Genomic DNA, 27,218 nt, shown 5'->3' on the forward strand with positions numbered 1-27,218 from the left:
TGGTTTGTCCACATGATCTTTAGCAAACTGCAGACAAGCAGCAATGTTTTTTTTGGAGAGCAGTGGCTTTCTCCTTGCAACCCTGCCATGCACACCATTGTTGTTCAGTGTTCTCCTGATGGTGGACTCATGAACAGGAACATTAGCCAATGTGAGAGAGGCCTTCAGTTATTTAGAAGTTACCCTGGGGTCCTTTGTGACCTCGCCAACTATTACACGCCTTGCTCTTGGAGTGATCTTTGTTGGTCGACCACTCCTGGGGTGGGTAACAATGGACTTGAATTTCCTCCATTTGTACACAATCTGTCTTGACTATGGATTGGTGGAGTCCAAACTCTTTAGAGATGGTTTTGTAACCTTTTCCAGCCTGATGAGCATCTGCAACTCTTTTTCTGAGGTCCTCAGAAATCTCCTTTGTTCGTGCCATGATACACTTCCACAAACGTGTTGTGAAGAGCAGACTTTGATAGATCCTGTTCTTTAAATAACACAGGGTGCCCACTCACACCTGATTGTCATCCCATTGATTGTAAACACCCGACTCGAATTCCACCTTCAAACTAACTGCTAATCCTAGAGGTTCACATACTTTTGCCACTCACAAATATGTAATATTCAATCATTTTCCTTAATAAATAAATGATCAAGTATAATGTTTTTGTCTCATTAGTTTAACTGGTTTCTCTTTATCTACTTTTAGGACTTGAGTGAAAATGTGATGATGCTTTACGTTATACTTATGTAGAAATATAGAAAATTCTAAAGGGTTCACAAACTTTCAAGCACAGCTGTAGGAAAGAAAGCACGGGTTGTAAGGAGGGAGAGAGTGGTTAAAACATGGCAGCTAATAAAACCAGAAGGAATGAAATTTTGCCTGATATGAAATGTTAAAATCAAATGGCATTGTGTGTCAAAATCCACTCCATCCTTCCATTTTTCTAGCACAGTTTTGTGGGACTTTCTCTACAGCACATCAGACTGATTTAGAGCCATCGAGTAACTGAACATGCCCCACTTTGGGATGGAGAAGGAAAGAAGATCCCCAAAGATATCCAAATGAATATCAGTCTTAACTGAAACTTTTAAGTCTCAAACCTGCTTTAATTCAGTTTAGGGTCACATGGGTGAGAGTCTATCCCAACAGCCCTAGAAAGGGTGCCAATCCATAAGAAACTAGAAAATGCTCTAATAATGGTGTTATGGCTCTGAAAATAATCCGTGTCCATACAGGAATAATTTGGGCAGAAACACGCTTTAGGTTAGCAGCGGGCATATGAGAGTGTGTGCCTTGCTAAAGATTTCAATAAGCTGCTGACTCCTGCCTTACACCCTAAGTTCTTGGGATGTGCTCTGAGCCCCACAATCCTAAAGCGGGTTAAGCAGATTTAAATATGGATGGATTAAAAGTCAAGTGTCAAGTAAAGAACTGAACAATGATGTGGCAAGATTCCTATAAATAGTTTCCTGTGGTGGCTAACCTTCTATTTTTATTTTTTTTACAAATGAAGACACTGTTTTATTGCACTAACTATACAAGTTTAAGATGTTTTTAAAAATTAAAAAAGGAGGTATATTTATGAATATTAACAGAAATAAAAACACAAACAGTAATTATTTCAATAATGACTGTCATTATTATGTTTTCTCCTTAAATTAGCCCAGAAGTGTTCCAAATAACTAACACAGCTGGTTGATTATCACCATCTGACACACTATTGTTTGATTGTTTGGAGAAATTCATGACAGATACAAACCTTTGTAGAAATTACTGTGACAAAAACATTTTTTTATAAATGTCACATAGCCAAGAAAAAATCTGAAGATTGTTTTTTTCAGGCCTGCATTATTTTGCTCACTTGACACATCGTGATGCTCTACAATATGGAGCTTCTGAAAAAGGAGAGGCACAAAGTGAATGATAAAAAGTAGCATTTATTACCTCATATAATTATCTGAAGAACTAAGCAAAACAGACAAGAGGGTATGTGTTCAGAAATGGAAGTGCCTCGTGTCAGCACAGCAGGACTCCATAACATAGTAATCTAACAGTACTCTATACTGTGTAGAATCAGAAACTATTTAAGCATAAATACATACTTTCCCATAATGAAAACAACAAATGGAAACAATGTTTCTAAGTGTTCACTTTAAGTCTGTCTGCTAATTGTGCTAAACATTTCCCTTATCATTTTATAATGTTGCAGACACACTTGCCTGTCTGATAAAAATGTCTGATTTAAAAAAAAAAAGGACAAATTTCCACAACATTGCTTGCAGTGTACAAATATTAGACTTCAGAAGCAGTTACAATCAATATTGTTCTGTGAATGCTAGGCACCTGAACGTTTTACATTTTTATAACAGAAACTCTGCAGAACTTCTTAATTTTTGACAACACTGTGACAACATATAAGACAGTGGCACAACCTGACAGCTCCTGTGGAAATACTTGCAAACAGTTGTCAAAACCTCTCTTTTTAGTGCTTTGTTGAACAGTTGACGATGAAGGCAGTTTCATCTTCCAGCTGTTGAAGCGAGCTCAAACTTTGGAAAGTAATCCCGACTCTGGGGCGCTTGCCTTGATGAGATTCTGAATCTCTTTGAATTTAGGGTGATCTTTATCCGAAATGAGCTGCAGAAGTATCGATTCACTTGTGGTCACTATTATTCCAGTGCGAGCTAAACGCTGCCAAAAGAAAGAAAATGACAACAAAAGAGTCTTTATTATAGTACACAAAAATCTAAAGGTCTCCCTCAGTTCTTAAGTTTCTATCTTTGCACTCGATATTTCAAGAGAAAGTACATAAAATTGTCTCTTCAGAAACACTCTATCCACAAGGGTAATTAAAGTTTCTCCTCCAAAGACAAATTACTTCTGAACAATCCCTGTATCCCTGTGTAGTAGTCTCTTAAGTGCTGCGTCTAACTAATGTGGAACACTGTTGGAAATTGTGTCAGTGCCTCCTGAGCCGACTGTGCATTTCTTCAGGAGTAGAAAAAGGAAATCTGGGTTAGTTTTACATTGAAAAGTTCAGATCCTGCAATCAATTACAATTAATGACTCTCAAATATGAATCATTTCAGTTCATTATTGCTGTTAGAGCATCATGAGAAAACCACCAACACTGATTTCCACAAAACGTTTGAATTTAATTTCCAGTATAGTCTAACTTTGAATATAGGTTAATAAAAATGTTACATTTTCTACTGTGAAAGAAGCCCGGACACAGACAGACACCGAGATAGCCAAGTCCCAAAAGCACACACGTTTATTATTCTCTTCTTTTAGCACACAGCACAATGCACAATTTACTAGTCCACTGACTCTGTCCTTTTCCCTTTCTTCTCCTTTTCTTCTGCCGCCTCCACTCCTCTCCCGCAAGCTCCGTCCTCTTCCTCCAGATTCCAGCTCTCCGAATGGAGTGAGGCGGCCCCTTTTACATTGCACCCAGATGTGCTCCAGATGCGCCCTGAGGAACTTCCCACAGCACTTCCGCCACATCAGGCGCCAAGCACTCCAGGTGCATTTGGTTCCTCTTCCAGCAGCATTTCCAGGTATGGCAGAAGTGCTGCCATCTAGGGTTCTGGGAACGTCCAGGCACCCCCTGGCAGTGGCCACGGACCCTAACAGGGTTGAGCTTCCAAGCTCTCAATCCATGGCCCTGATGTAATCCAGAGGGACTGCCCTCTTGTGCTCCAGGGAAGATATTGACCCTCTCCCATTCCTTCCCTACTCTAGGCGTCCCGGTGGGGCAAGGTCCCCGGTCATCTGCCACACTACATATAAGTATCTAGAAAAAAATAACTAAGACAACCTCACTAAAAGTTGCCTTTTTGATTGGACTATGATATTGGCATGTTCTGTTATGCAAACATTTCTAATTGTTTTGGAGTAAAAAAAAAAAAAAAAATTTTCATTCCATTACAGAGAATTTTTATATACCCAGGTTTTCCGCCTAATAACTCTTTAATAATTGGTTGTATAGAAAAAAATAGGTTTCCTCTTTTCTGAATGCTCATTTTATAACTAACAAAACATGCAATATTAAAATTTTTGTCTTGGGTAAATAATGACCAAACAAATGTCCCATTTACAATGAGAAGTGCTCTTGAGCTGGAGTAACAAAAGTCTTTTGAGATGACATTAGTGACAGGGGGCAGACACTACGAGGGGATGCAGCAGGCGCTCAGTGAGTGGCACTTGACCATCACTTGTCTCACAGCAACTGAGTTGTACGTTATGACTGGGGAGCATTCTGGCTCTATGACATTTCAACATTACTACTGAACTAGTGAGATAATTATTATTACTGGTTTTACAAATTGTCCTGCAAAATTACTCGTATTCCTTTAAATTCCAATTTCACAGTAAATTTTTGAAAGGGCTTAAAAAAGCAGAAAACGTACTATAGCTTAGCTAATACTAAAAAATACTTACATTTTTGCAGCGATGAGGAGGTCATAGGTGTCAGATCTGCTTTTCATTTACATTATGATCATTTGATCACTTTTTGTAGCAAAACTAAGTGGAACAGCTAGTTGATTTATAAAGCATGTATTTTTTTTATAACAAATGTTGCTCAAAGTAAAAGGAAAAAATGATAATTACTGGGCAGCCACAAGACAAAGCTAAGTCCTACAGCCATCCTGGAGGAAAAAGAAAGAGACAGAGACACTGCCAGGAGACATTCTGCATTGGGAGAATGCAAGCATTACTAGGGGTGGTGTGTTACCCCCAAAGGTACGTCAGGCAGGAACACTAATATACGTGAAAGAGAGATACAGTGGGAGGGATAGACAAGGCAGACAACTTATGTTGTTAGAAATGGCTGACCCTCTTCTAGGAGGGAGAGAGAGTGTGGTTTAACGCTGCCTCATGGTGAGAGATCAAACAAGAGCAGAATCAGAAAGAGTGTGAGGAGAACATCTAATTAGCAGGAGGAAAGGAAATTTAAATTTTACAAACCGAAATGCATGCACTTCTTGCTTTTCATGACTGTGATGCCACATATTTTACTATCGTGATGTAAATAATAACTTAAGAGCACAATGCACTACAGATTCAAAAGGTGAGAAACAAAGGAAGACAAACATAGGGATAATTAACAGAATATTAAAATGTAGCTTTGTCATTGGCAACAGTGCTATGTGTCAATCTGGTGAATATCCAGCAATGCTTCTGTTTGTTAAAAGGGCTTGTCTTTAAATGTAAAAGGGGTTCAAGATCTAAATACAGTATCTAGCATATGTTGCAGAACATCTCTCACTGTGCATCAAGATGACCATCTCTTTAAAATAAATGATCACCTCTGTAATCTTTGTTATTTGTCAGTGAGAGCAACACAATAGAAATTGCTTGATTTGGGCCAACTGTAAATCTTAAAAGAGGATTTTGGGTTGGTGATGTAGAAGAGCTTTATCAAGCAGAGTAAGTTGTGGCCACTAGAGGGAGTATCAGAGCCCGAAATCCAAGACCCCACCACCAACACACAGTTAGCCGTTCAAATAAAGCCATTTTATGGACACAAAATACCACTGTACAGGTTTTCTTTCTCATGATCCACACCATTCTCTGCACAATCACTCTCTCTCCCCCACATCTCCCAGACATGCATTGCCCTCCTCCTCCTCCTGCAAAATGGAGGGATCCCTTTAAAACCAGACTTAGGACTATGTCCAATACACAAACCACTGGCTCCCGGAAGCACTTCTAGGTCAGAAAGATTAGTCTCCTGACAGCGGGCCCTGACAGAACCCAATGAACCCGAATATGGAACCACACTTCAGCAGGCTGCCATGCGGGTGTCCAAATGGGCTCACCAGAAGGGATGCTGACACCAATAGTGCAGAAGACAACCTGAGTATTGGAGGCAGTCTCCCACTCTCCCACATTTCTTCTGGTTTTCCGACCAGGAAAGAGACTGATAATCACCTCAGTCGGGTTGTTTCTTCATCCAAGTCATCCATCCATTATGCTGGTCTCCCTGCCAGGTAGGGAATTCCCAACCATTTCTGGTTCATAGTATCCCCCCATGCCCGCCTCCTGGCTGGGACAGAGAATCTTACACCTCTCTTACTGACCATGTACAGGGTGGTCCAGATCTAATTATGCAGATCCAGATCGTCTGGATGACTTTGATTTATGCGGGGACGATTCCAGTTCAGTGCGAAGACGATTCTTCATGTCGTCAGTTCGCACACTTCTCGATGGTCCGGGATTTTTCGGGTGATTTCTATGTAACCAACTTAAGTTATAGCATACTGAAAATTGCATAATTAGATCTGGACCACCCTATATTATACTTGCCTCCCAAAAGGTAATTGGACAGGGTCCATTGCTGCTGGGATACCGGTCTGCCCATGACAAAGTACATAAATGTTTAAAGATCTCCAACTCCAACCCCACTGTGCTCTTAGCCACTTTAAGTCTGTGTCCCAAAATATGTGATGGAAGGACCAGCAGCCCAGCCAGGGTGGACCCTGTTCACTAAACCAGGTTAGAAGGCCAGTATAACAGATGACCAGGAAGAGATGTGCGACATTCCCTGTCCTGGCCAGGAGGCAGGCATGGAGGGACACCATAGCATCTGGTGCAAGCACTTTGAGCTACATTTGTTTTGTATGAGAATGTGCTATATAAATAAATGTTGTTGTTGCTGCACTGGGACTGGCATCTCAACAGAAATCATTGGGAATTGCTTACCTGATTGGGAGGCCAGCATAATGGATGGACAACCAGGATGTAGAATCATCCCGACCAGGATGTTTAGCAGTTCCTTTCCTGGTCTAGGGGCCAGAAAGGTAGAACAATGGGAGATGGGGACACAGACAGGTCGTCCCCTTGTGTGCTAGGTGTCAACAACCCTTGTTGTGAGTCCCTGTGTGGATATTCGCAGGGGCAACATGGGACTTGTGGTCCCATAGGGCTGCTCTAATGGGTTCTGGGGGGCCATCAGGTAGAGCTGATGCGAGATTAGTCCCCTGTTTCAGGGTGATTTCGCCTGACCCAGAAGTGCTTGCTGGGCACAATGATTTGGGCGCCAGAGGTTCTCCGGGGACAGGTTTAAAAGGAAGCCCTCCACTTTGCTCGCATTGCTGATGCCGGAAGAGAAATAGGACAACACTGGTTTGGGAGGAATGGTGGAGAAACAGAAGAATTGAGCTGTGCTATGCGGTGCTGTACTGAGCAAAAGGTACCATGTTTAATAAAAGCACTTGACTTGGACCAAGGATTGTGTGTGGTCTAGTTAGGATTGTTGTTTGGGGCTCAGTGATGCTCCCTACTGGCCACAGGGGTTAAAAGCTTAGTATTCACTCATTTCCCATCAGTGTATCATCACTGTGAAAGACTGGCTTATAAGCATTAAATTGTCTCAAGAATAAAAGAACTGTAGAGCCACTGAATGTACAAGTCTCCAAATAAATACACAATCTTTGTGTAAAAGAGGACAGTGACAAGTTCATTTTGTACCTTTATAAGAGCAATGAGATTTTTTGCTTTTGAGTAAAACTGGAAAAGTTTGAACCATAAAGTTCATCTGCTGTGTTTACAGTGACTGCCGGTTACATTGTACAGATATCTGAAGACTGTATGCACTCCTCATTCTGTGAGATTAAACGCACAACCCCCTATTTATATTAAGCAATTCTTGAAAGCGCTACTGCTGTGTTTCAGGCTCCCCTTACATTTCAAGGCACCAATGGAAAATACTTTACATTTTACACATAGTGTAAACCTATACATACCACAGATGTTTACTGTATCTCTCTTGTGTATAATACACTGTATGTACAATTACATTTCCCACAAAGACATGCCGAAGGATAATGAAGTACAGAGGACTCGGGTAACACACAGTACCTCCAGGGCAAACATTCTGTCCATCATACTTCTGGAAGAGGTAGCGTCAGCCACTATATGAACTTCAAACCCTCTGCCAATAAGGTCCAATGCGGTTTGCTGGATACATACATGTGTCTGAAAACAAATATATAATTTGAAAATGTTACCAGTTAGCAAAAAGCTAGCCTTAATTATTAATCCTTTTTCCAAACCCATTTATACGGGATTGCAGTGGGTCGTAATTAGCTCTTCATAAATGATGCATCGCTAACAAGAGTCCTACCACAAAGAAATGGTGTCAGTCAAGATCCAGTTGTGATTAATGATACAGTGAATAATGAAAAATCTTGAAACTGATGCCAGATCTCCATTTGTACTGTGACATAACTGTCACAGTAGATGAGGTAGCTTCTCCGAGAGGCAAAGAATATACTCCTTCAAAGCAGAAGCATTTAGTAATCCAGTAAGCATTCAGTGTTCTGCTTGTTCAGATAAATTCATGATGCTTCACGCATACAGGAACGACATGAGACATCTGCCAATTACACACAGATGTCATGGGTATGTAGAGACAGAAACAAGAACGTGGACCCCACTGCCGTCTGCTTAGTTTTTTGTGCACCTACCAGACCTGCATTCCTGTTTAAGCACAACAAAAAGCCCAAAACCCAACCGGGCCAAATGATTGGCTGAGGCTGATGGGTGCATTTACCTTTACACACGTCTACTTGTATAACATTAGGCAGTAGGTGCTATGGATATACATCGATTTTTTCAAAACTGAAATAACTTGTTATTACTTTTTTAAATAATCTTTGGGGAAGCACAAAAACAAATCAATTCCTCCTCCACCTTGTTTCCCAGTTTAACACCTTTTTCAAAAGGCACCTACTGTATTTAATATTATATTTTTTATCCTATTGTTTATTTAATACAGAAACTTAAATGTGCTTTGGTGTGTGTGTGTTTGTCTGATACACAAGTGACACTGTTGCGCACTCTCTCTGCCACATTTTGCACAGATTCTCTATTTGTAAAGGAGAAGATATTAGGATATGTTTTTCTTTGAAATTGGACTGCATTTTCATTTTATTAGGGTTGTGCCCCTTCAAGGCGTTTTTGGGACTTTGCATGGATACACAAGTTGCTCAAGGGGAGTGCACTCAGAGAAAGTTGGTGCCTACATTTTTCCCCATGGGAAATTTATTTGGTGGGCACACCTGTCTAGCCCAGGCAGTATTTGGTACCCTGCTAGTATTTTTGTATTTTGCTACCCATTCCAATTTGAGTTACAGCACATGTTTTAATGATACATTCATGCTAAGGAAACCGCCCTGACGACTAAGGACTTCAGAAATTGGCACCAGAGACTACTGTATTATGGTTGTATACTTGTAATTCTACTCAGACTCCGGTGTTATACGCTACCTTTCTAACTTGTCATTTATATTACACATATTATAAAATTATAATAATTATAAAAATGCTTGTAAAGAAAAGGCCTCTGCTTGCAGTGCTCAGCGGAGCTCAGAAAATATTAGCAACAGGGGAAATGGACAACCATCCTGTGCACTAATGGAGATGCTAGTCCTCAGTCCAAAAAACCTTATTCAGCTTATACAGAAACAGTAGGCTACTATCTGACAGCAGCGTACCATTGGCCACTCTCTGAATTAGTAATATAAATGAGACAAGCTTTACAGTAATCAACTCAATTATTGTGCTCTAGCCTACTGTGAGACACACTTCAAGCATTAGGCCTTAATTAATTTTTAAAAGTAAAAATAATTAAACTGTTGAAGAAACAAAAGAAAGAAAAACAGATTTATAACTAGTGGTGTTCTCTGAAAATCTACAAGCTTTTAGTGAATCATAAAACAGAGCATAAATGCAAATTTTTTAAATATAAATTGTTAAAAATAATTAAATATCACTGTGTCAAATATCTACCTAGTATTTATAACTTAAAAGCTTCACGTTTTGTTCATATCTAACAAAGAAGAACCCTTATGTTCATTGTACTATATGAGGAGCAGCAGAAAAGTCAACAACAAGAAAGCTATCCTCCCCATTTTGGATTTTCGCTGCACTGTGATCTTTATCCTGATGCCTTCACATGACCAAAGACACCACAGATTTTTAATTCCTTCTTTAATAATCAATAAAATAATGCTATGAGTATTCCTGATATAAATTTAATGAAGCATCGTAAAGCACACAAAAAGAATTATAACAAAAAGACATGACTTACTTATTATGTATATTATGGCCTACAAGGGTTAGACAAGTTCATGGAAAACCTCTAACAAAATATTAATAGCAAGATGGTAATAAGGAGTATGGAAAATCCTTTGCCTTCGGTAGAGCTTAAATCTTTATTTAAATGCGGTCACACTCTGCAAGTCCTAGAATACTGTACTGTTCCAAAAAGAAAAGCCACCAACTCTTTGAGGGAAGAAGGAGATGGGAATTTATTTTACACTCCAGAACTTCCTATTAAGGTCCAATGATGTTTAGACCTGGTGGTTGGCAAGACTATGGAAGGTATTCAAGTTCACCCAGGCATTTATGGAGCCATTCGTGAATTAGTTGTGCAGTGTATGTAGAAGCATTATCATCTTAGAACAGGGGAACATCATGATGGAACACTGTTTCCATCGTAGGTTTAACTTGGTCTAGTAAAACAGCTTTATAGTCCTTGGTTACCATACACTCATTCAGTGGATTTCTCAGTCCTAATGACTCCAAGATACAGTAGCTTCTTACACCATCACTGACAATCACTCCCATCACCGCCATCATCACCATCACATTTAACAAAGTGTAAATGAAGCTGTTCTTTGGCTTCCTCCAAATGTAAACCTGTCTGGATACTGGACACTAGGTGAAAGGTAACTCAACAGACCACATTTTTTTTCAGTCCTCCGAGGTTCAGGTTTTATACTCCTTACACCAGGCCTTGTGTCCTTGTGTTTTGGCCTTTCACAAAAGCAGTTTCCAAATCATAGCCCTGCTACATATAACTTTACAGTTTGCTAGTTTGAGACCTTTACAACCTACAATTTTTGTTTAGATTGTGTGTGTGTGTTTTTTTTTTTTAAATATATATGTTTTTGGATGTGTTTTTAGGTGTATCAGTCTACTTGTTTCCCAATAATTTCCACCCATCCATCCATTACCCAACCCACTATATCCTAATACAGGGTCATGGAGGTCTGCTGGAGCCAATCCCAGCCAAAAAAGGACGCAAGGCAGGAACAAACCCCAGGCAGGGTGCCAGCAGGGCACACACACCCACACACCATGCACACACTAGGGACAATTTAGGATCGCCAATGCACACAACCTGCATGCCTTTGGACTGCGGGGGGAAACCAGAGCACCCGGAGGAAACCCACACAGACACGGGGAGAACATGCAAACACCACGCAGGGAGGACCCAGGAAGCGAACTCAGGTCTCCTTACTGCAAGCCAGCAGCGCTACCACTGCGCCACCCTCCCAATAATTTGATAATAATAACTACTGCTTTACATTTTCCAAGGCAGTGGTACTCATTTTAAATACTAAGTAGCTTTTACAGCCAGCTTTTCTGTAAATTTTAAACTATGATAAAAGGGAATATCATTAGAATGTAAAAAATTATTTAAAATGGTATTAAATACCAATTTGTAAATATTCTTTCCACAAAATAATGAAGGATATACAAATAAAAACAGAAATGAAAATTGATTTTACAAAATGTTAATCTTAAGTAGGAGGGTTTGCAAAGTATTTATAGTTAAAAATAAGCATTTTTGGAAAAAAAAGTTGGAGAGTGAAAAACATCAATTCTTAAACAACATGGGAGTTACCAGGTTATTGTCTTTTTCTGAAAAAACACCTAGAATTTAATGATAGCCTCCTGATGGAAACTAACGGAGCTCTTTGGGAATATGAAATAGCTGTCAAATAAACTTGGCCAATGGTTAATGTAATACATGAAGGTGCTCTGAGGTGTCTTGTTTAGAAAGTAATGCACACTTACTTTACTTACATTATTTTCAAAACCAACTGGGAATTGTTATATGCGTCAATGGCATTGGATTTTATAAAACTGAACAAATTGTTCATATTTGGGCAATGCTGTGAGACTAAAAATAAATATAAAACGGTTAACTGTTTCAAATACACATTTTTGCTTTGTACCCTCCCCCACCATAACCTATCATCTATGGGGAAGGAGCAGAAGCTTTGGATTCGTCGAAAATTTCAATCTCTGGTTTTTGATGGATCTCGACATTTCAGAGTTCCCCCACCGATCCTGAAAACATTGATATCCTGATGATGGGCGTGTGTCTGTGTGAGCTAAAATGACTGGACAGAAAACTACCAAACTCGAAACCTAAGCCTGTTATGAGATGACGATGTGCTGATTAGTTTTTGAGCCGAATTATGCAAGAGAGGCAGTCTAGAGGAACCCTCAAATACTGTAATTCTGTAATTATGAATTCCTCTTGTCAATTGCCATCGTAATAACCTATTTTATGATCACAAAGATCAGCATCAGAATGGTAAATAAATTACTGAAATGTTATAGAACAATTCGGGTACCTTGATAGCCTAGTGATCCTCATGTCCAAATTTGTTTTCCCCTCGAGGCTGCATGACCCCAATTCAAAAATGTAAAGTTTTTGAATAAAATGCTCAAGCAATTTGTCCAGGCTTTCTATCTGTTTTGTATTACAGTATGTCTTATTTTACTCTAAAATATTGTTGATGAATGCAAATTGAACTACATACTAATTGTTTTAAATAAGTACATTTTTTAAAAAGGTCTCCCAAAAAGATCATGGAGTTTTCCTTTGCTCTGGCCAGATCACATAAACAAAACAATTAATAGGCTGTCATGAATTGTTCTGAACACAGTTTGGGGAAAAGTGAGATGAAGTTGATGAAGTTTATTAATTTCAATAAATACTAAGACATTTTAAATGGTTGTCCTTTTGAGCAAACATGCTTGCGATTACCAGTGTAACTAAAACATTATTGCTCACTGAAATCATAGTATTAAATTTTGCAATACATATTTATATTAAGGCTGAGTTCAGCACTAATCAATACAAATCAATTCAGTGACACCTGCCAGAGACTGAAAATCATTTAAATGAATCTGAACTTGTTCTATAAATTTCACACAAGGCCTAAAGGGAGGGGAACACTCCATCGAGATTTTATGTTGAAATGGAGTATTGAACATCAAGCTATTGCCTTTCAAAACATATTAATAGCATGGTGGTAAGTGGAAATGCAATATACTTTAAAGCTGACACATGATACAGGCTTCTGTCAAATACACTAACATCCTGAAGTATTGTATGAAGGACTCTGAATTAGATGGAATTGAGCAGAAGGGCAGCACATTTACAAGAAAAGATGTTAGTGTTGGTTATTCAAATGAATGATCTTGCTGTCTTTCAGTAGGACTCCACAACTTATACACTACACTGCATAAAACTGTCAGTATAGGCTAGAAAAAGAGATATGCGTTTCAGTCTGAGAACTGGGAAGCATACCGCTCAAGAAATGCAAAAGAAAAATAAAAGAAGTTGTAGGAAATGCAGTCTCCGTAACTGGCATTGTTAAAGAGGTTTGTCACAGTGTGGGCCATGGAATGTACAGTCTGATAGAATGACTGATATAAGCCAGAGTAAAAATTAGATTTTTTTTGTTCAAGTTTCTTACCTCAACACCAAATAAGACAACACTCCGAAGTCCAGGAATCTCTGCAAGTGTGGTTTCCACTTCAGGCAGTACCATAGAAAACTTTGTTTTAGGAAAGACAAACTTGACTCCCGTGAGATCGAGCTCCTGGACTGTACTGCCGAGTCCCTTGGGGTACTGCTCAGAAACAATTACTGGAATTCCTAATAAGCGGGCACCCTGAAGCTGAAAGACAAGAATGAAACCAACACCTCCTGAAGTTTTCTCCTTTTTACAATTCTAAATCAAATTTTAAAGAGCAGCTGAATTCAAACTGCTGTATTCATCAGTGATTCATTTCTCGTAAAGGATTATTTGACTTTGTTAATTAAACAATACAGTAATACCCTGGCACATTCTATAAAAGTTATTATCGTTTAATGATCACTGTACATTACTAAATATTTATAATTCATTGCCTTGTTGGGGTCTAATTCTTTAAGCAATCCATTTTTATAAACATCTTGGCAAACCTACTTCATCCAGTTCAGGGTGTTACTGGCCCAGAGGCTTTTCAGTTATCATGTATAATATAAATTGACCAGTCTAACCATTAAGTAAGCCAGAATTCCATAGAGTAAACTTTGGAGGGAAGGGGAACTCATCTTAATTATGCCAAAGAGAATAAATCACATTAAAATTACAACTGAGCATACATGAATGTTATTAGGGCAGCAGTAAACTCATTGAAGTAATACTTGCTTGAACAGAACATCGACACAACATCTCAACTCCGTCCTTTATCACTGAAACATCTGACTCAGACTTATATCTTATTATCTTCTTTTGAACTCTCAACTGTGCCTAGAATTTTCATCTCTGTTACACTCATAACCTCAAAAGGGGTGCAGGGGCATGGACCACTCAGACGGCCTGTACAAAGCAGCAGTGTAATGACTGTAATGCTCTAACTCACAAAAGTTACATCAACTTCAATTACCATGTTAGGATGTTAAGGATTTTCAATTATCATTATTATTATTATTATTATTTGGTCACAATATAATTTTCCTGAGTGTTTTGAACTCTGCACTTTTTTAGCACCCTGCAGATAAAATTCACGTCATTATTACTGTGTCAGTCAATTTATGACCCAAAACTCACAAGTTTCAAGCAGCTGTAGCCCTGCAACACTTTGACAAACTGATTAATGCCCACAGAACAGATCTGGCTGCAGTTACTGCTGCTAACGGAAGTGCACCAGTGGACAATTAAACTTTCATACAACATAATAGGTATTATGGACCTTTATGTTATCAATAAATATCAAATTATGTTATTTAATCACTCAAGATATAAGTTTGCATGAAGATCCTGTATATTATACATTGACTGTATGTTCTGACATTAATCTTCAATATCACTTAAGAGATACTCAGTGATGTAATTTGATAAAGAGATTCTTCTTGGAGGTCATTGCCGTTAAAGACAATAATAGTTGTAGTGAGCAGAGAGGCACAAGAAACTGTTGTGATAGGTGTTTTTTTGTTTTTTTAATGATCATGGTCTTGTTTTTAACATAAAATCCAAAGAGAAGCTGAATAATATGATACTGAAACTTGAAGTTAGTGAATGCAGGAAACACTGAGGTGATGGTTTAAAGCAAAGTTTTAAAGAACTCAAAGAACATATGTGTGTGTGTGTGTGAATATGTGGTATATAATATAAAATGAAAGTGCCAGAATTACCTTAAGTTGTCCTAATTTGGAATGTTTATGGGAAATACAATGATTTACTTCATGAGGCAGAAGTACATAATAAGCGAAAATAGTTATGTCAAATATTTGAAATATTAAAAGTGTGCTTCAGTTTAAATGTCTAAAGTCCTAAATATGCTCGATTGTAATAGAAATTTCTCATTTTCAACCTCTGTTGGAGGTCCGTACAGGGCCAGATCCCTAGTAAAGGATCAAATATTATATTTGTAACTGCTGATCTTGAAATAGTGTAGAACACCACCCCATATGCTTTGAAATCTGTCATTTTTAACCATCTGACAGCGGCTCTTAGTGGGCTAGGACCACCGGTAAAGAATCAAATATCAAAAATATTATCATAATTGTGATCAGCAACCTTGAAATAGCATAAAACAACACCCAACATGTCTATATTACTAATCCACATTTTTTCGAAGTTGAGTGAAATGGAGTAATTTTGAAATACAAGGTGAGCCTCTGTGGTCAGTCGATGTAACATTAACTTCAAGTCCTTATAATCATTTTTGTGGATGGTTTATTCTTTAAAAATAAGGTTGTAAACTCCAGCACAAAATATGGCACAAAAAATGGCCTAAAACATTGGAGTTTTCCAGGTCTAAAAGGGCCAAGAGCCAAAAAGCCTGAATGTCTTGCATAACTAGACATTAATACAAGTTGAACGCTATATAATATTTGGGAGGTTTTCATGAGGTTAGAAAAAAAAATGAAATGATTTTAAAGTGTCTGTAAGTAATTCTTATGAACACAGAAATGTTAATGTAAATGTGACAATAATATGAATGTAAATCTAAATGGAATGTAAAATTGAAAATAAAGTGAATGTGTATGGTGGCAGATGCTGACGACAGTCAAGGACATCAAAGTAATAAAAACACAGAAAAGCAAAGCTGGGGAGTTTAGATGGCAACCAGCCCGTGTTCATTAACACAGTAAACTATTTTTCTTCTTCGTGTATTTGCTGCAGTTGTAAAACTGACAGTTTTATTCCATAATTCAAGACCATTATGTTCTTTTAACTAATATAGAAGTACAGAGTTTACTTCAAACCTATTAAAAACCATAATCTACTTACAAGTCTTTGTCCAACACTTATAATATCTCCAAAGTACTTGATTGCAGGCCTGAACCTTTCTTGCATATCACAGCAAAAGAAAATTGTGCTTGAAGAAGAAAGGTTTCCAAGTGTTGTGATCTGTATGATACAAAAATAAGTTAATTTCATTTTTAAGTAGAAGTAAAATTTGACTGAAACAATTACCTCATTTCAGCCGAGAATATACAGTAAAGATAAGGTAAGCATACAAAATATACACAGATATTTATAAAGAGGCATGAACTAACGCCTCATATTTAAAAGTAACCTAAACTCTACATATTTGCATAAGTACAGTATGCGGTGTTGTAAGCTTCTTTACTGGTGGTACTTTTCAGGGGTAACACTTGCCGAGGGCACATTTAAGAGTCTGACCGGAGCTGAACACCAGTGTTGGCACTAAAACATTAAAAGTAACGGATGTTACATACCATATATACTTGTGTTTAAGTTCTCCCATGGATAAGTCACGACTTGATTTTACTATATAATTTCTGGTCTTCTTATATAATACGCTACCACGGCCGTTCGTTTGTCTGTCCAGGATTTTAAATCACCATTTCACCTATTGACTTCAAATTTGATACACATATACTATGTGATGTCTACTATCCGCTTTCGGGGTGATGATTTTTATTACTCTTTTTATTTTTATTTTATTGTAGAATCAACTCTCAGCAGCGTTCAGCAGGGCGACCGTGCGGCACATGCGTATGGGCGCTGTTCTCATTCCCTACCACCTTAGCTAATTATTCTTGAGGTAGATTGAAGACTTAAGTGCCAGCTAAAGTGAAAAAATTAAAGAAAACATACTAAGTAATTGCAACACAAAAACTAACAATCAGTTTTAAAGCGAAAAGATGCAGACGAAAGAAGAGAAGCAGCGGGCCACTAGGGTGGAGAAAAGAAGAGCTGCTCAGGAAGCAGCAAGCGCATCAACCTTTGAGCAAACGAATGGTAAACGGACAGAGAAAGATGCTGAAAACTAGGAATGCTCAAGTCAAGTGTACTCACGGCACGTTATCGTGCAGTACGCCGTTACTGGTATTTTATAATGTCGGTCCTATACGTTGTATGTAGAAAAGCCACGCTATTGGTCCAAGAGATTACGATATGCGAACGCCCACCTGAGAGAGTAACCGCGGAGCACACGGCCTTTTTTCTAAGTATTGTGCCTACATGACCACACAATAATACCCAAACTATTCCGAAGCAACGTTTGCACCGATTTGTGTTTTTTGTATCTACACCCTTTTACACCTTTATCGTAAGAGCATCCCTTATCTACGATGGAGCGTTCGATCAGAAGAAAATATTACACTGGTTTTAACTTAAAAGCCGTTGAAGTGGCAAAAGAAATTGGTAACTGCGCTGCTGCAATAAAATTCAATGTGTCTGAGAAACTGATGCGAGATTGGAGAAGGCAAGAAGATATAAAAAAACAATGAAGTGTATTTTTTGAACGGGTGTATAAGTCGGGGTCTGATTTTATGATTGATTTTTTGGGTTTCAAGACCCGACTTATATGCAAGTATAAAGGTAGTTAGATTACTTTTTAAAATAACAAGTAACATAATGTGGCACTTATTTTATTGAATTAAAAATACCTGCCTCGCTTACAAAAAAGCAGATATGTGTTACTCCTGAAGCTTATTCCCAAAACTCCAAAAAAAAAAAAAAAATGACTGTGTTATTCCGCAGAAATATACAGAAGTATACATCCAACCAGAAAAGAATGTGTGGTGTTCAGTCTGGTAATAGACGCCTCTTAATAAAGTGCAAGTTTAGCGTTTCTCCAGTTATTTGCTATAGATATGTTGAAACAGTGTGATCTGTTGATCTGAACAGTTTAGTAGCTCTACCGTAACCAGTCCTGTGCACTCTCACAGATAAAACAAAACAAAAAAAAATTCACTGTAAAAAAACAAACTGGCACTTGCACTTCACCCACTGAGCGCAGTTTGTATTGTCCTGCCCCTAACGCAGTGCTCAGTGTTTTGAGTGACAGTTGCATAAATAAAATTGTCAACCTCTGGTTAACATCTCCAGCTCACAGACTTCTAAGAACTCTCCTAAAATAGCTGCAAGATTTCATTTTTCTCAGAATCTCGTGTGCTCCGGTCATAACTATCAGGGAGAAGAGAGTTTCTTCTTCTTTTTTATTTTTCTTGAAAGAACACATCATTTCACAGTGCCATCATTAGTATGGCCATGGCATCACTCAACCAGCGAGTTTTAACGGGATCCAGATACACAATTCACTGCCATTGGAAAGAAATCTGGCAAAGTGTGCTAAGAAGCGCCTCTCGGGGTCTGTTCTGCCCACTGCTATCAGGCAATTCAGTGCTTCCTCCTGATATATTCCAAATGCATTCTGAAATCTCTGCATAATATACAGCCATTTATGTTTATTTACTCATCGTTTGATTGGCTGTATTGTCTGTCCTGAGAGTCTGTGTTCTTGTTTTTTTGTTTCTGCTGCTGTATGCATGTGAATATCCTCTTGAAATTAATAAAGTTTATCTAATCTAAAACGACTGTAAAGACTGCCGGTAATGCTCACCTGGTTTGGAGTTTTTTTTAAATATACGTAAACTGGAAAAGAATTTAATGTAGAAGACTAGATTTCTACTTCTGTTATTTCATAAAAGTTCAATCTTGTTTATCATGGTGTCATAAAGTGGAGACATGTTTATCTGATATGCGTCTGGCAATTTTAACCTCCTTAGTGTTACATGTGAAAAGCCTTACTTTTTTGGCTTGAAAAATAACATTTTTATTAAATCTCATCTTAATATTGTAAAACATGCAAAACACTACAAGTACAAAGTGAGACGTGTAAAAGTATAATAATGATACAAATAATAATGAAGAATAATAAAAAATAACATGAAATGAATACAAATAATAATAACAATAATATGAAATGAATAATAATAATGATGATGATGTTGCTAATACCATGTATACCATCAAAATATGTCTTTTGTGTGGTACATCCTTGAATGGGAAAACCGCTTGGGTGTACGGTCATTTACCCGACACTGTTCAGCATAACGGTTCATCTCAACAACAATTCTTTCCATTACGGCATCATCAAGAAATAACTTCAAGCAAGTAAGCGTTCACTTTTATTCCTGGCTGTGCCATAAAAATCAAAACGAGGTGGTGCTGATTTATTTGAATTTCACTGCCTGAAGACAGATTCACTTTGTCATCACTGTCGATGAGAGGCTCTTCAATATCACTGTTCATATCACGGTCAAGAGTGTGCAAAACACCTCGGCTGCTGAAAAACGTTTCTTACCAGATGCCATTATGAGGCTAAGAGAAGATACATCTACACTGTTGTCCAGGGAACGCTCGGGCCTGATGCTTACATAAGACACGTCCACACCGTTATCGAAGTATCACTCGGGACCAACGCTGTCAGCACTTCTACAGGCCGAGTAGTCCTCTGGTCTAAGGCTTATGTGAGACGAGTCTATACAGTCGGGATTAACATTTTTAACAGTGTTTTCACAGCCCGAGTGGTGCGCAGGTCTAAGGCTGAGGAGGTTAATACTCTGCACTTGTGGCAGTCCTACTACTACTAAAGTACTACTAAAGTGTCAACTGAGATACTATTTCAACACATTATGTCTCCTAAAGTCTATCACAGCACCACAGAAGTCCATTTAACAATACAGTAAATATGGCAATTCAGCCCATTTGAATAATATTTAATGTTTACCTCAATATGATGTATGGATAAAAACTGCAACTTAGGAATGCTGAAAACTAACTAAAACCAGAAGACTAAAAATTTAGCACAGTATCTGCAGCTTTGCACGCTGCCAAATTTCCCCTGGGACACAAAGTTCTATCTACAGAATCAAGAAAGATTTTGTGAAGAATTAGACAATTTTCTGTGTTCTTGCATTAATTTGTTGTTATTTAAAATACAACTAGTCTTTTAGCTAGATGCTAGTTATAGATAAGATTCAACAAAAAACACAAAGATGGCCACTTTTTCGAGCCTTCCTAACTCCTGCTAAGGCAGCACTAATGATCTGCATTGAACAAGGAATGGTAACCTTTAGGATGACTGCTTCTCTTAAAAGGGCAAATTCTTCAAACAACTACATGACATTTGGTTGTGATTCAAAGGGGGGCATCACTATACAAAGAAATGTCACCAAAGACCCCAGTAAAAGGAATATTTACATTAATGAGACTTATAAGTATTACACAGTAACTTCAAAAACACGCTGACCTAAAATCCAGTAACAGGATGTACAAATGGTGAATATTCAACGATATCAGTCTCCTCACCATAACGAAGTAGTGAATATCCCAGGAAGTCATAAATACTCTCAGAGTAACATCTAAGGCTCAGCAGGCCGGTTTTCAGTTGGCTAACATCATGGTTCAGCACTTAAAGGGTACCCAGCAGAAGATAAGCCAAGCAGAACGTGACGACTCTTTAAAAAGAACTTCTGAGCACATCTGTCACAGGCTACCTGGATAATCGTACTGAAGAAGGCAGTGTGGTGCAGTGGTTAAGGCTTTGGGCTTCAGACCCTGAGGTGGTGGGTTCAAATCCCGCCACTGTGACCCTGAGCAAGTCACTCCACCCACTTGTGCTCCAATTAGAAAAATAAACGTATCCTACTGTATCTCAAGTGGTGCAAGTCGCTTTGGATAAAGGTGTCAGCCAAATAAATAAATGTAAACAGGTGAGATACATATGTGTATCAGCTATAAATGAGAAACACTGCATAACAACAAAGAACCCCAGCACAAGACTCTGGGAGTACAACGGTCTTGGGCCGTCTTGGAAATGAGACTGTTGGCCGTTACTAAAGGATTTCAGATTGAACAGTATGTGCGTTAGTTAAACCCACCACAGTACTTGTCCAAGACAAACAAGTAAATGGATATCAGAATGGCCAAAGTCAAAGTTTTAAGGTTTGAACATAGCTGGCATAAAACATTGTGCTGTTAACAGAAACAAGCAGTTGAAGCACAGAAATTTCAGCGAGTCTTAAACAATAACAAGAAAAAAAAAGGGCCAAAAACACCTCAAAGCCAACATGAATATTTTACCATAGAGGAATGAAAAAAACTTATAGCTAGAATTACTGCTGTTAAAGATTGCACTAGCAGTTATTAAATATGAAAGCTCATATAATTCTTCCAAAATAAAAGAGAGAGTAAATGTCCAACTATCAAGTTCAGGGTCTCAATGAGTCATGGCCTACCCCAGAAGAGCAGGACACAAAGTGGGGAAGCAACTCTCACGTGCAATAGAAAAACCCAGTAACTGCCATTTTGTTCAAAACTTTTTTTTTTTTTTTTAGTTTTTGGAGTTATTAAGTCTTTCCTGATGTTATAAGGCAGTGGTGACGGCCAAATACATCTTCATTCCACTCATAACACGATGGAAGAAGCTGGTATGGACACTGTTTTACATACTGCAAGACAAAAATCTAGCAACTCCTCTGACTGATGAGGAAAGACTGCCTACCAATGAAAACATTAGATTACGATCACGTGATTTAAATGCTGCGACTGTGTGATTTAAATGGCAGGCGTTGTTGATTTGTAAAAAAAACAATATTGTGTACGTGAAACTCAGGAAAAATGAAATCTAGAGATCATTAATTATAGGTGCAACATCATTTTCTCAATCTGCCGAAAACTTGAAAGATGTGACATACATAGTTGGTGAGACCTGTGGGCAGCACCAGAACTTTGGACTGGAGTGTTCAGTAGCCTCTGATCTCTTACATGAACTTCACAGCACATTCTACAGATAATTCCAAAGCTTCCTGTCATAATCACATTCTAGGAACATCACCCAATTAGATAATAATGCATCACAAAATAAAAAAATAATAATTACATTGTCTCAAGAAACTACTATTGCAGAGATTAAAGAATACTTTACATCATATGAAGTTTAGAACCACCAGGCTGGTGGCTATCTTGTTAGAAATCACTGAACCAGGAACAACTTCAGCATTAAGAAAATTGAAATCTAGCACCACTTCTTCTCTGGTTTAAAAAAAAAATGAACTCCTTTGCAGTATAACGGTAACGTTTATTCTCACATTCTACACTTAAGAAATATGGCAAAAGAAAAACTTAACTGAGAAATATGGTACAGAACCTGAACACAGAGTTCCTTTTTTTTTTTAGGTAAAATACCCACAAGACTTTTCCCAAATCTTTTATCATCTATTTGTGGTTATTTATGGAGCCTGTTATGGATCTAAAATACAGCAGCATGCAAAAGTTTGGGCCCTCTTGCTCAAAATACCTCTTATTGTGAACAGTTAAGTGATAGATAGATAGATAGATAGATAGATAGATAGATAGATAGATAGATAGATAGATAGATAGATAGATAGATAGATACTTTATTAATCCCAAGGGGAAATTCACATAAGTGAGCAGAAGATGAACTGATCACCAAAATGCATAAAAAGTTAAAGATGACACGTTTCTTTTCAGCATTTAATGCGAGATTAGTGTATTGTTTTTGTTTTCTACAAGTTTACAGTGGAAAAGGAGCACCATGCAAAAGTTTGGGCACCCCAAGATACTTGAGGTCTCAGATAATGTTTACCAAGGTCCCAGACCTTCATTAGCTCATTAGGGCTGTGGCGTGGTTACAATCATCATTTGGAAATCCCAGGTGATACAAAGTGCAAAGCTGTTTAAATTCTCTAACTGCTCAAATCTTGTCCCAACAATAATCAGCCATGGGCTCCAATAAGCAGCTGCCTAGCACTCCAAAAAATGAAATAATTGATGCTCACAAAGCAGGAGAAGGCCACAAGTAGATAGCAAAGCATGTTCAGGTAGCCTTTTCCTCAATTTGTAATGTTATTAATAAATGGCAGATAACTGAAATGGTGTAGGTCAAGTTGGGGTCTAAAAGAACTAGAAAACTTTCTGAAAGAACTGCTCATTGGGTTTCTAAAATGGCAAATAAAAACCCCCTTCTAACTGTGAAAGAACTTCAGGAAGATTTAGCAGACTCTGGAGTGGTGGTGCAATGTTCTACTGTACAGTAACACCTGGACAAATAGGACCTTCATGGTAGATTCAGCAGAAGAAAACCTTTCCTGTGTCCTGGCTACAAGTTTGCAAACGAACATCTAAACAAGCCTGATGCATCCTGGAAACAAGACCTGTGGACTGATGAATTCAAATTGACCTTTTTGACCATAATGTGCAAAGGTATATTCGGAGAAAAAAAGGTTGACGAATTCCAGGAAAAGATCACCTCTCCAAGTATTAGGCATGTGTTTGTGTTGCAGCCAGTGGCACTGGGAACATGTCATTTGGTAGAGAGAAGAATGGATTCAAATGAATATCACGCTGGGTGCCCAAACTTCTGCTTCAAGCCCTTTTCATTTTTTTTTTTTTGGTACTTTGTACCTGCTAATGATGGAAATAAAAATGTAATCTTGCTTAAAATATTAAACAAATGTGTCAACTTTTAACTTTATCTCTTTTGGGGACCATTTCATCTTCTGTTCACTAAACTATTCACAGTAACACACATTTTAAGCAAGGGTGCCCACACTTTTGCACACCACAGTAAAGGTTCTTTCTGGAAACTTCATGTGGCTGGTTACCCTATGACACTGCTCTGAAGCTCCATTTTGGCACCTTTATTTTTAGGACTGTACAGACTACAGAAAATGGTTCATGTATTTTGTTTTAGGCAGGGGCTAAAGCTCAGTAATCTCTGGTAGATTGGACCAAATGTTACTCCTAGGTGCAATACCAGTCAGTAGCCTTCTGATGGTACAAGGGTCCCCAGCAGTGTGAAACAATGCTCCTCGACATGCTTTACCCACCAGTAAACAAAGTAAAATGAATATCAGAAACAATTCCAAAAAAAATTAATCTCAGTATGCTCATTGTGCTGCAGCTTCAAGGTGGTTTATTTCCCAACTGGTAACACGAAGGGCACAGCTTCAGTCAAAACCATGCAGTTAATACCCGCTAAATTTTGTTTGCGGTAGTTTTGGGCACTGCTCCGCAAGGATCCATCACACAGCATGTTTGCCTGCGATGAACAAAACAAAAAAACACTCGTCGAGGAAATGCAAAATATACCTGAAATTACAAATTTGTAACGAACTCGGCTGCACGGTAACTATAATGCACATCCACTTCGCTTCGTGGAGTACAACAGAAGCTGATAAACAATTGTAATGCGGATGACATACTTTATCGCCAGTCGAATTTTTTAAGGCTATGCACTGCTTACTGGCAATGTGTCAGTGCACAGATTTAATAATGTAAAAAAATATCAGCTTCCAAAATTTTTCGGATTTATTTAGACAGGGTTATCTGAGGACTCGAAGATTATCATTCAAGCGACAGACAGGCGGGTAGTACCCGGCCACGTTATGTGTTTAAAGGACACGATAAAATCCGCGGAGGCACCTGTTGCGTCCTCAATTCTTATTCGTCTCCAGCTCCGAAGGGAATAGCCTGGCACCATATGTGCCCGCGTCGTTCGCACCCACTTACCCACCCGGAGGGCACCTTTCTGTCTACCGGAGTTGCTCGTTTTTTCCTCCCCTTCGACGTTCAACTTACTTCCACCTGCAGAGGCACCAGTCGCAGTTTGCATTTTTCAACAACTACGAAGGCTTTTGGTAAATCGATGTACTGCCCCCACTCTTCAGAAAAAAGCTGGATGACAAACTTGCGGTGCACATCCAGTTGCTCCCCATACATGGACAGAAACTTCTGGATGAGGACCTCGTATCCAGAACCGAGGGGCACCGACGAAGGCCTCGAAAAAACGGAGTAGGAGAACAATATCGGGACGTGATTGTTGTTTCCGAGCAAGGCTTCCGCCATGATGTTACGTGCGGAGATTAAACTATCCTTCGCCAACCTTTCAACTTTGACCTGCTATAAAGAGATCGCCAGCAACTGGAGAGTTGAAGAATAAGAAATAACGCGCCCCTCTCGCCAGTCTGACCGAAGTCGGCTACACCGGCGTATGCTGCCTGCTGCGCTGCGCTCTTACTGTCAAATTGGCGCTGCCTGCACCTACCAAGCATGGGAAAGGGCGGGGCGTCAGCTGTCAAAATAGCCGCCGAAGAACGCTCATTGGCAGTTACCTTAGCAACCGCCCACACCAGGAAGTTTCGCCGTTCGCTTAGTTCCACTTATTAGTCTGGCGGCAGTGCGCGTCAGATGAAGTGTTGCTCTCTAGTGTTCCTTCTCCACTTTGCGGATGCCTTGGTGCCGCCAGGGATATCACCAGGGTAGGTAATGGGAAACGCTCATTGCTGATACTTTATAAACTTTAGTTTTACTATGTATATTTCTGGTAATAAGAGTTTTGAATGAATCCATTTGAGATATTTTGAAACGAATTATAAATATTTAAAATAAATATTTATGATATGTAGAATAGCACGGTGGCGCAGTGGTAGCACTGCTGCCTCGCAGTTAGGAGACCCGGGTTCGCTTCCCGGGTCCTCCCTGCGTGGAGTTTGCATGTTCTCCCGTGTCTGCGTGGGTTTCCTCCGGGCGCTCCGGTTTCCTCCCACAATCCAAAGACATGCAGGTTAGGTGGATTGGCGATTCTTAATTGGCCCTAGTGTGTGGGTGTGTTTGTGTGTGTCCTGCGGTGGGTTGGCACCCTGCCCAGGATTAGTTCCTGCCTTGTGCCCTGTGTTGGCTGGGATTGGCTCCAGCAGACCCCCGTGACCCTGTATTCGGATTCAGCGGGTTAGAAAATGGATGGATATGTAGAATAATTATACTCGCATTTTATATAATTTTAAATTCCCCTGAAGACTTTTAATAATGAAGTTTTATTATATAACTCTGAAATGCCATGATTATTTTCGCTTATCCAGTTCAAGGTCACAGGGAACCTGTGTCAAATCTCAGTTTCTCCCAGAACAGATCAGCATAATTAAATGTAAATAAATCAATAAATCATAAATGTAAAACAATCAATTAAACTGCAGAATGAGACACGTTTCTCCTTCGTTTCCATTAAACTACTGCTGTGTGTGTTGCACTTAGCTCAGTTGATGCTATGCTCAGGGCGCTTGTTACTTTTATTAAACGGGAATACCGATCTGAGCTGTAACTTGTCCTCATTAACAACATTTATTTATATAGCACATTTTCATACAAAAAGTAGCTCAAAGTGCTTTACATAATGAAGAATAGAAAAATAAAAGACACAGTAAGAAAATAAAATAAGTCAACATTAATTAACATAGAATAAGAGTAAGGTCCAATGGGCGGGGTGGACAGAAAAAAATAAAAAAAAACTCCAGACGGCTGGAGAAAAAAATAAAATCTGTAGGGATTCCAGACCATTAGACTGCCCAGTCCCCTCATTGCCTCCTCTGTTCACAGTCACATAACATAGTTAAGTAACTGTGTCGGACATAGAAAAGCAGCATCAGGCAAGAGTCATTTTCACTTGTTGAGCAAATTGTTAGGAATCTATGATCATACAAGGCAAAGGCTACTTTTTGTACACAAAGCAGCCTCAGTTCTTTGTGGCACAGACTCCATTTGACATCCTGCTCTATGTTGACATGATTGCATCACAGAGTTTCTGCAGACTTGTCAGCTGCACATTCATAATGCAAATCTTTCATTTTACCACATTCCAAAGGTGTTGTATTGGATTCAGGTCCGGCGACTGGGAAGGTCACTGAATAATCCTCAACTCATTGTCTTGTTCATGAAACCAGTTTGAGATTAATTTTGATTTTCAACATGGTGCATTGTCATGCTGGAAGTAGCCATTGGAAGGTGGGTAAATTGTGGAC

At 38.8% G+C, this 27,218-nt stretch overlaps 1 protein-coding gene across 1 annotated transcript; it reads right to left on the reverse strand.

Annotated features, from left to right (window-relative positions):
* Window positions 1-1,912: 1,912 nt before the first annotated feature.
* isoc1 (isochorismatase domain containing 1) lies at window positions 1,913-25,435 on the reverse strand. The gene is made up of 5 exons (XM_039759487.1): window positions 25,003-25,435; window positions 16,375-16,494; window positions 13,567-13,770; window positions 7,862-7,978; window positions 1,913-2,686 (listed from the first exon to the last, which is right to left on the reverse strand). The coding sequence occupies exons 1-5, from the start codon at window positions 25,267-25,269 to the stop codon at window positions 2,540-2,542; spliced, it is 855 nt and encodes a 284-aa protein (XP_039615421.1). The 5' UTR covers window positions 25,270-25,435; the 3' UTR covers window positions 1,913-2,539.
* Between the last annotated feature and the right edge of the window lie 1,783 nt (window positions 25,436-27,218).

The sequence above is a fragment of the Polypterus senegalus genome, chromosome 7, assembly GCF_016835505.1.
Source record: "Polypterus senegalus isolate Bchr_013 chromosome 7, ASM1683550v1, whole genome shotgun sequence".
Taxonomy (NCBI): Eukaryota; Metazoa; Chordata; class Cladistia; order Polypteriformes; family Polypteridae; genus Polypterus; species Polypterus senegalus.

Bases quoted from the DNA above. Each gene is read 5' to 3' on its own strand.
- isoc1 (XM_039759487.1), bottom strand. From the start codon at position 25,269: ATGGCGGAAGCCTTGCTCGGAAACAACAATCACGTCCCGATATTGTTC. The intron at 16,495-25,002 runs GTAAGTTGAACG...TGTATCATACAG, and splicing joins TGGTGCCTCTGCAGGTGGAA to ATCACAACACTTGGAAACCT. The intron at 2,687-7,861 runs GTACTGTGTGTT...TTCTTTTGGCAG, and splicing joins ACAGAATGTTTGCCCTGGAG to CGTTTAGCTCGCACTGGAAT.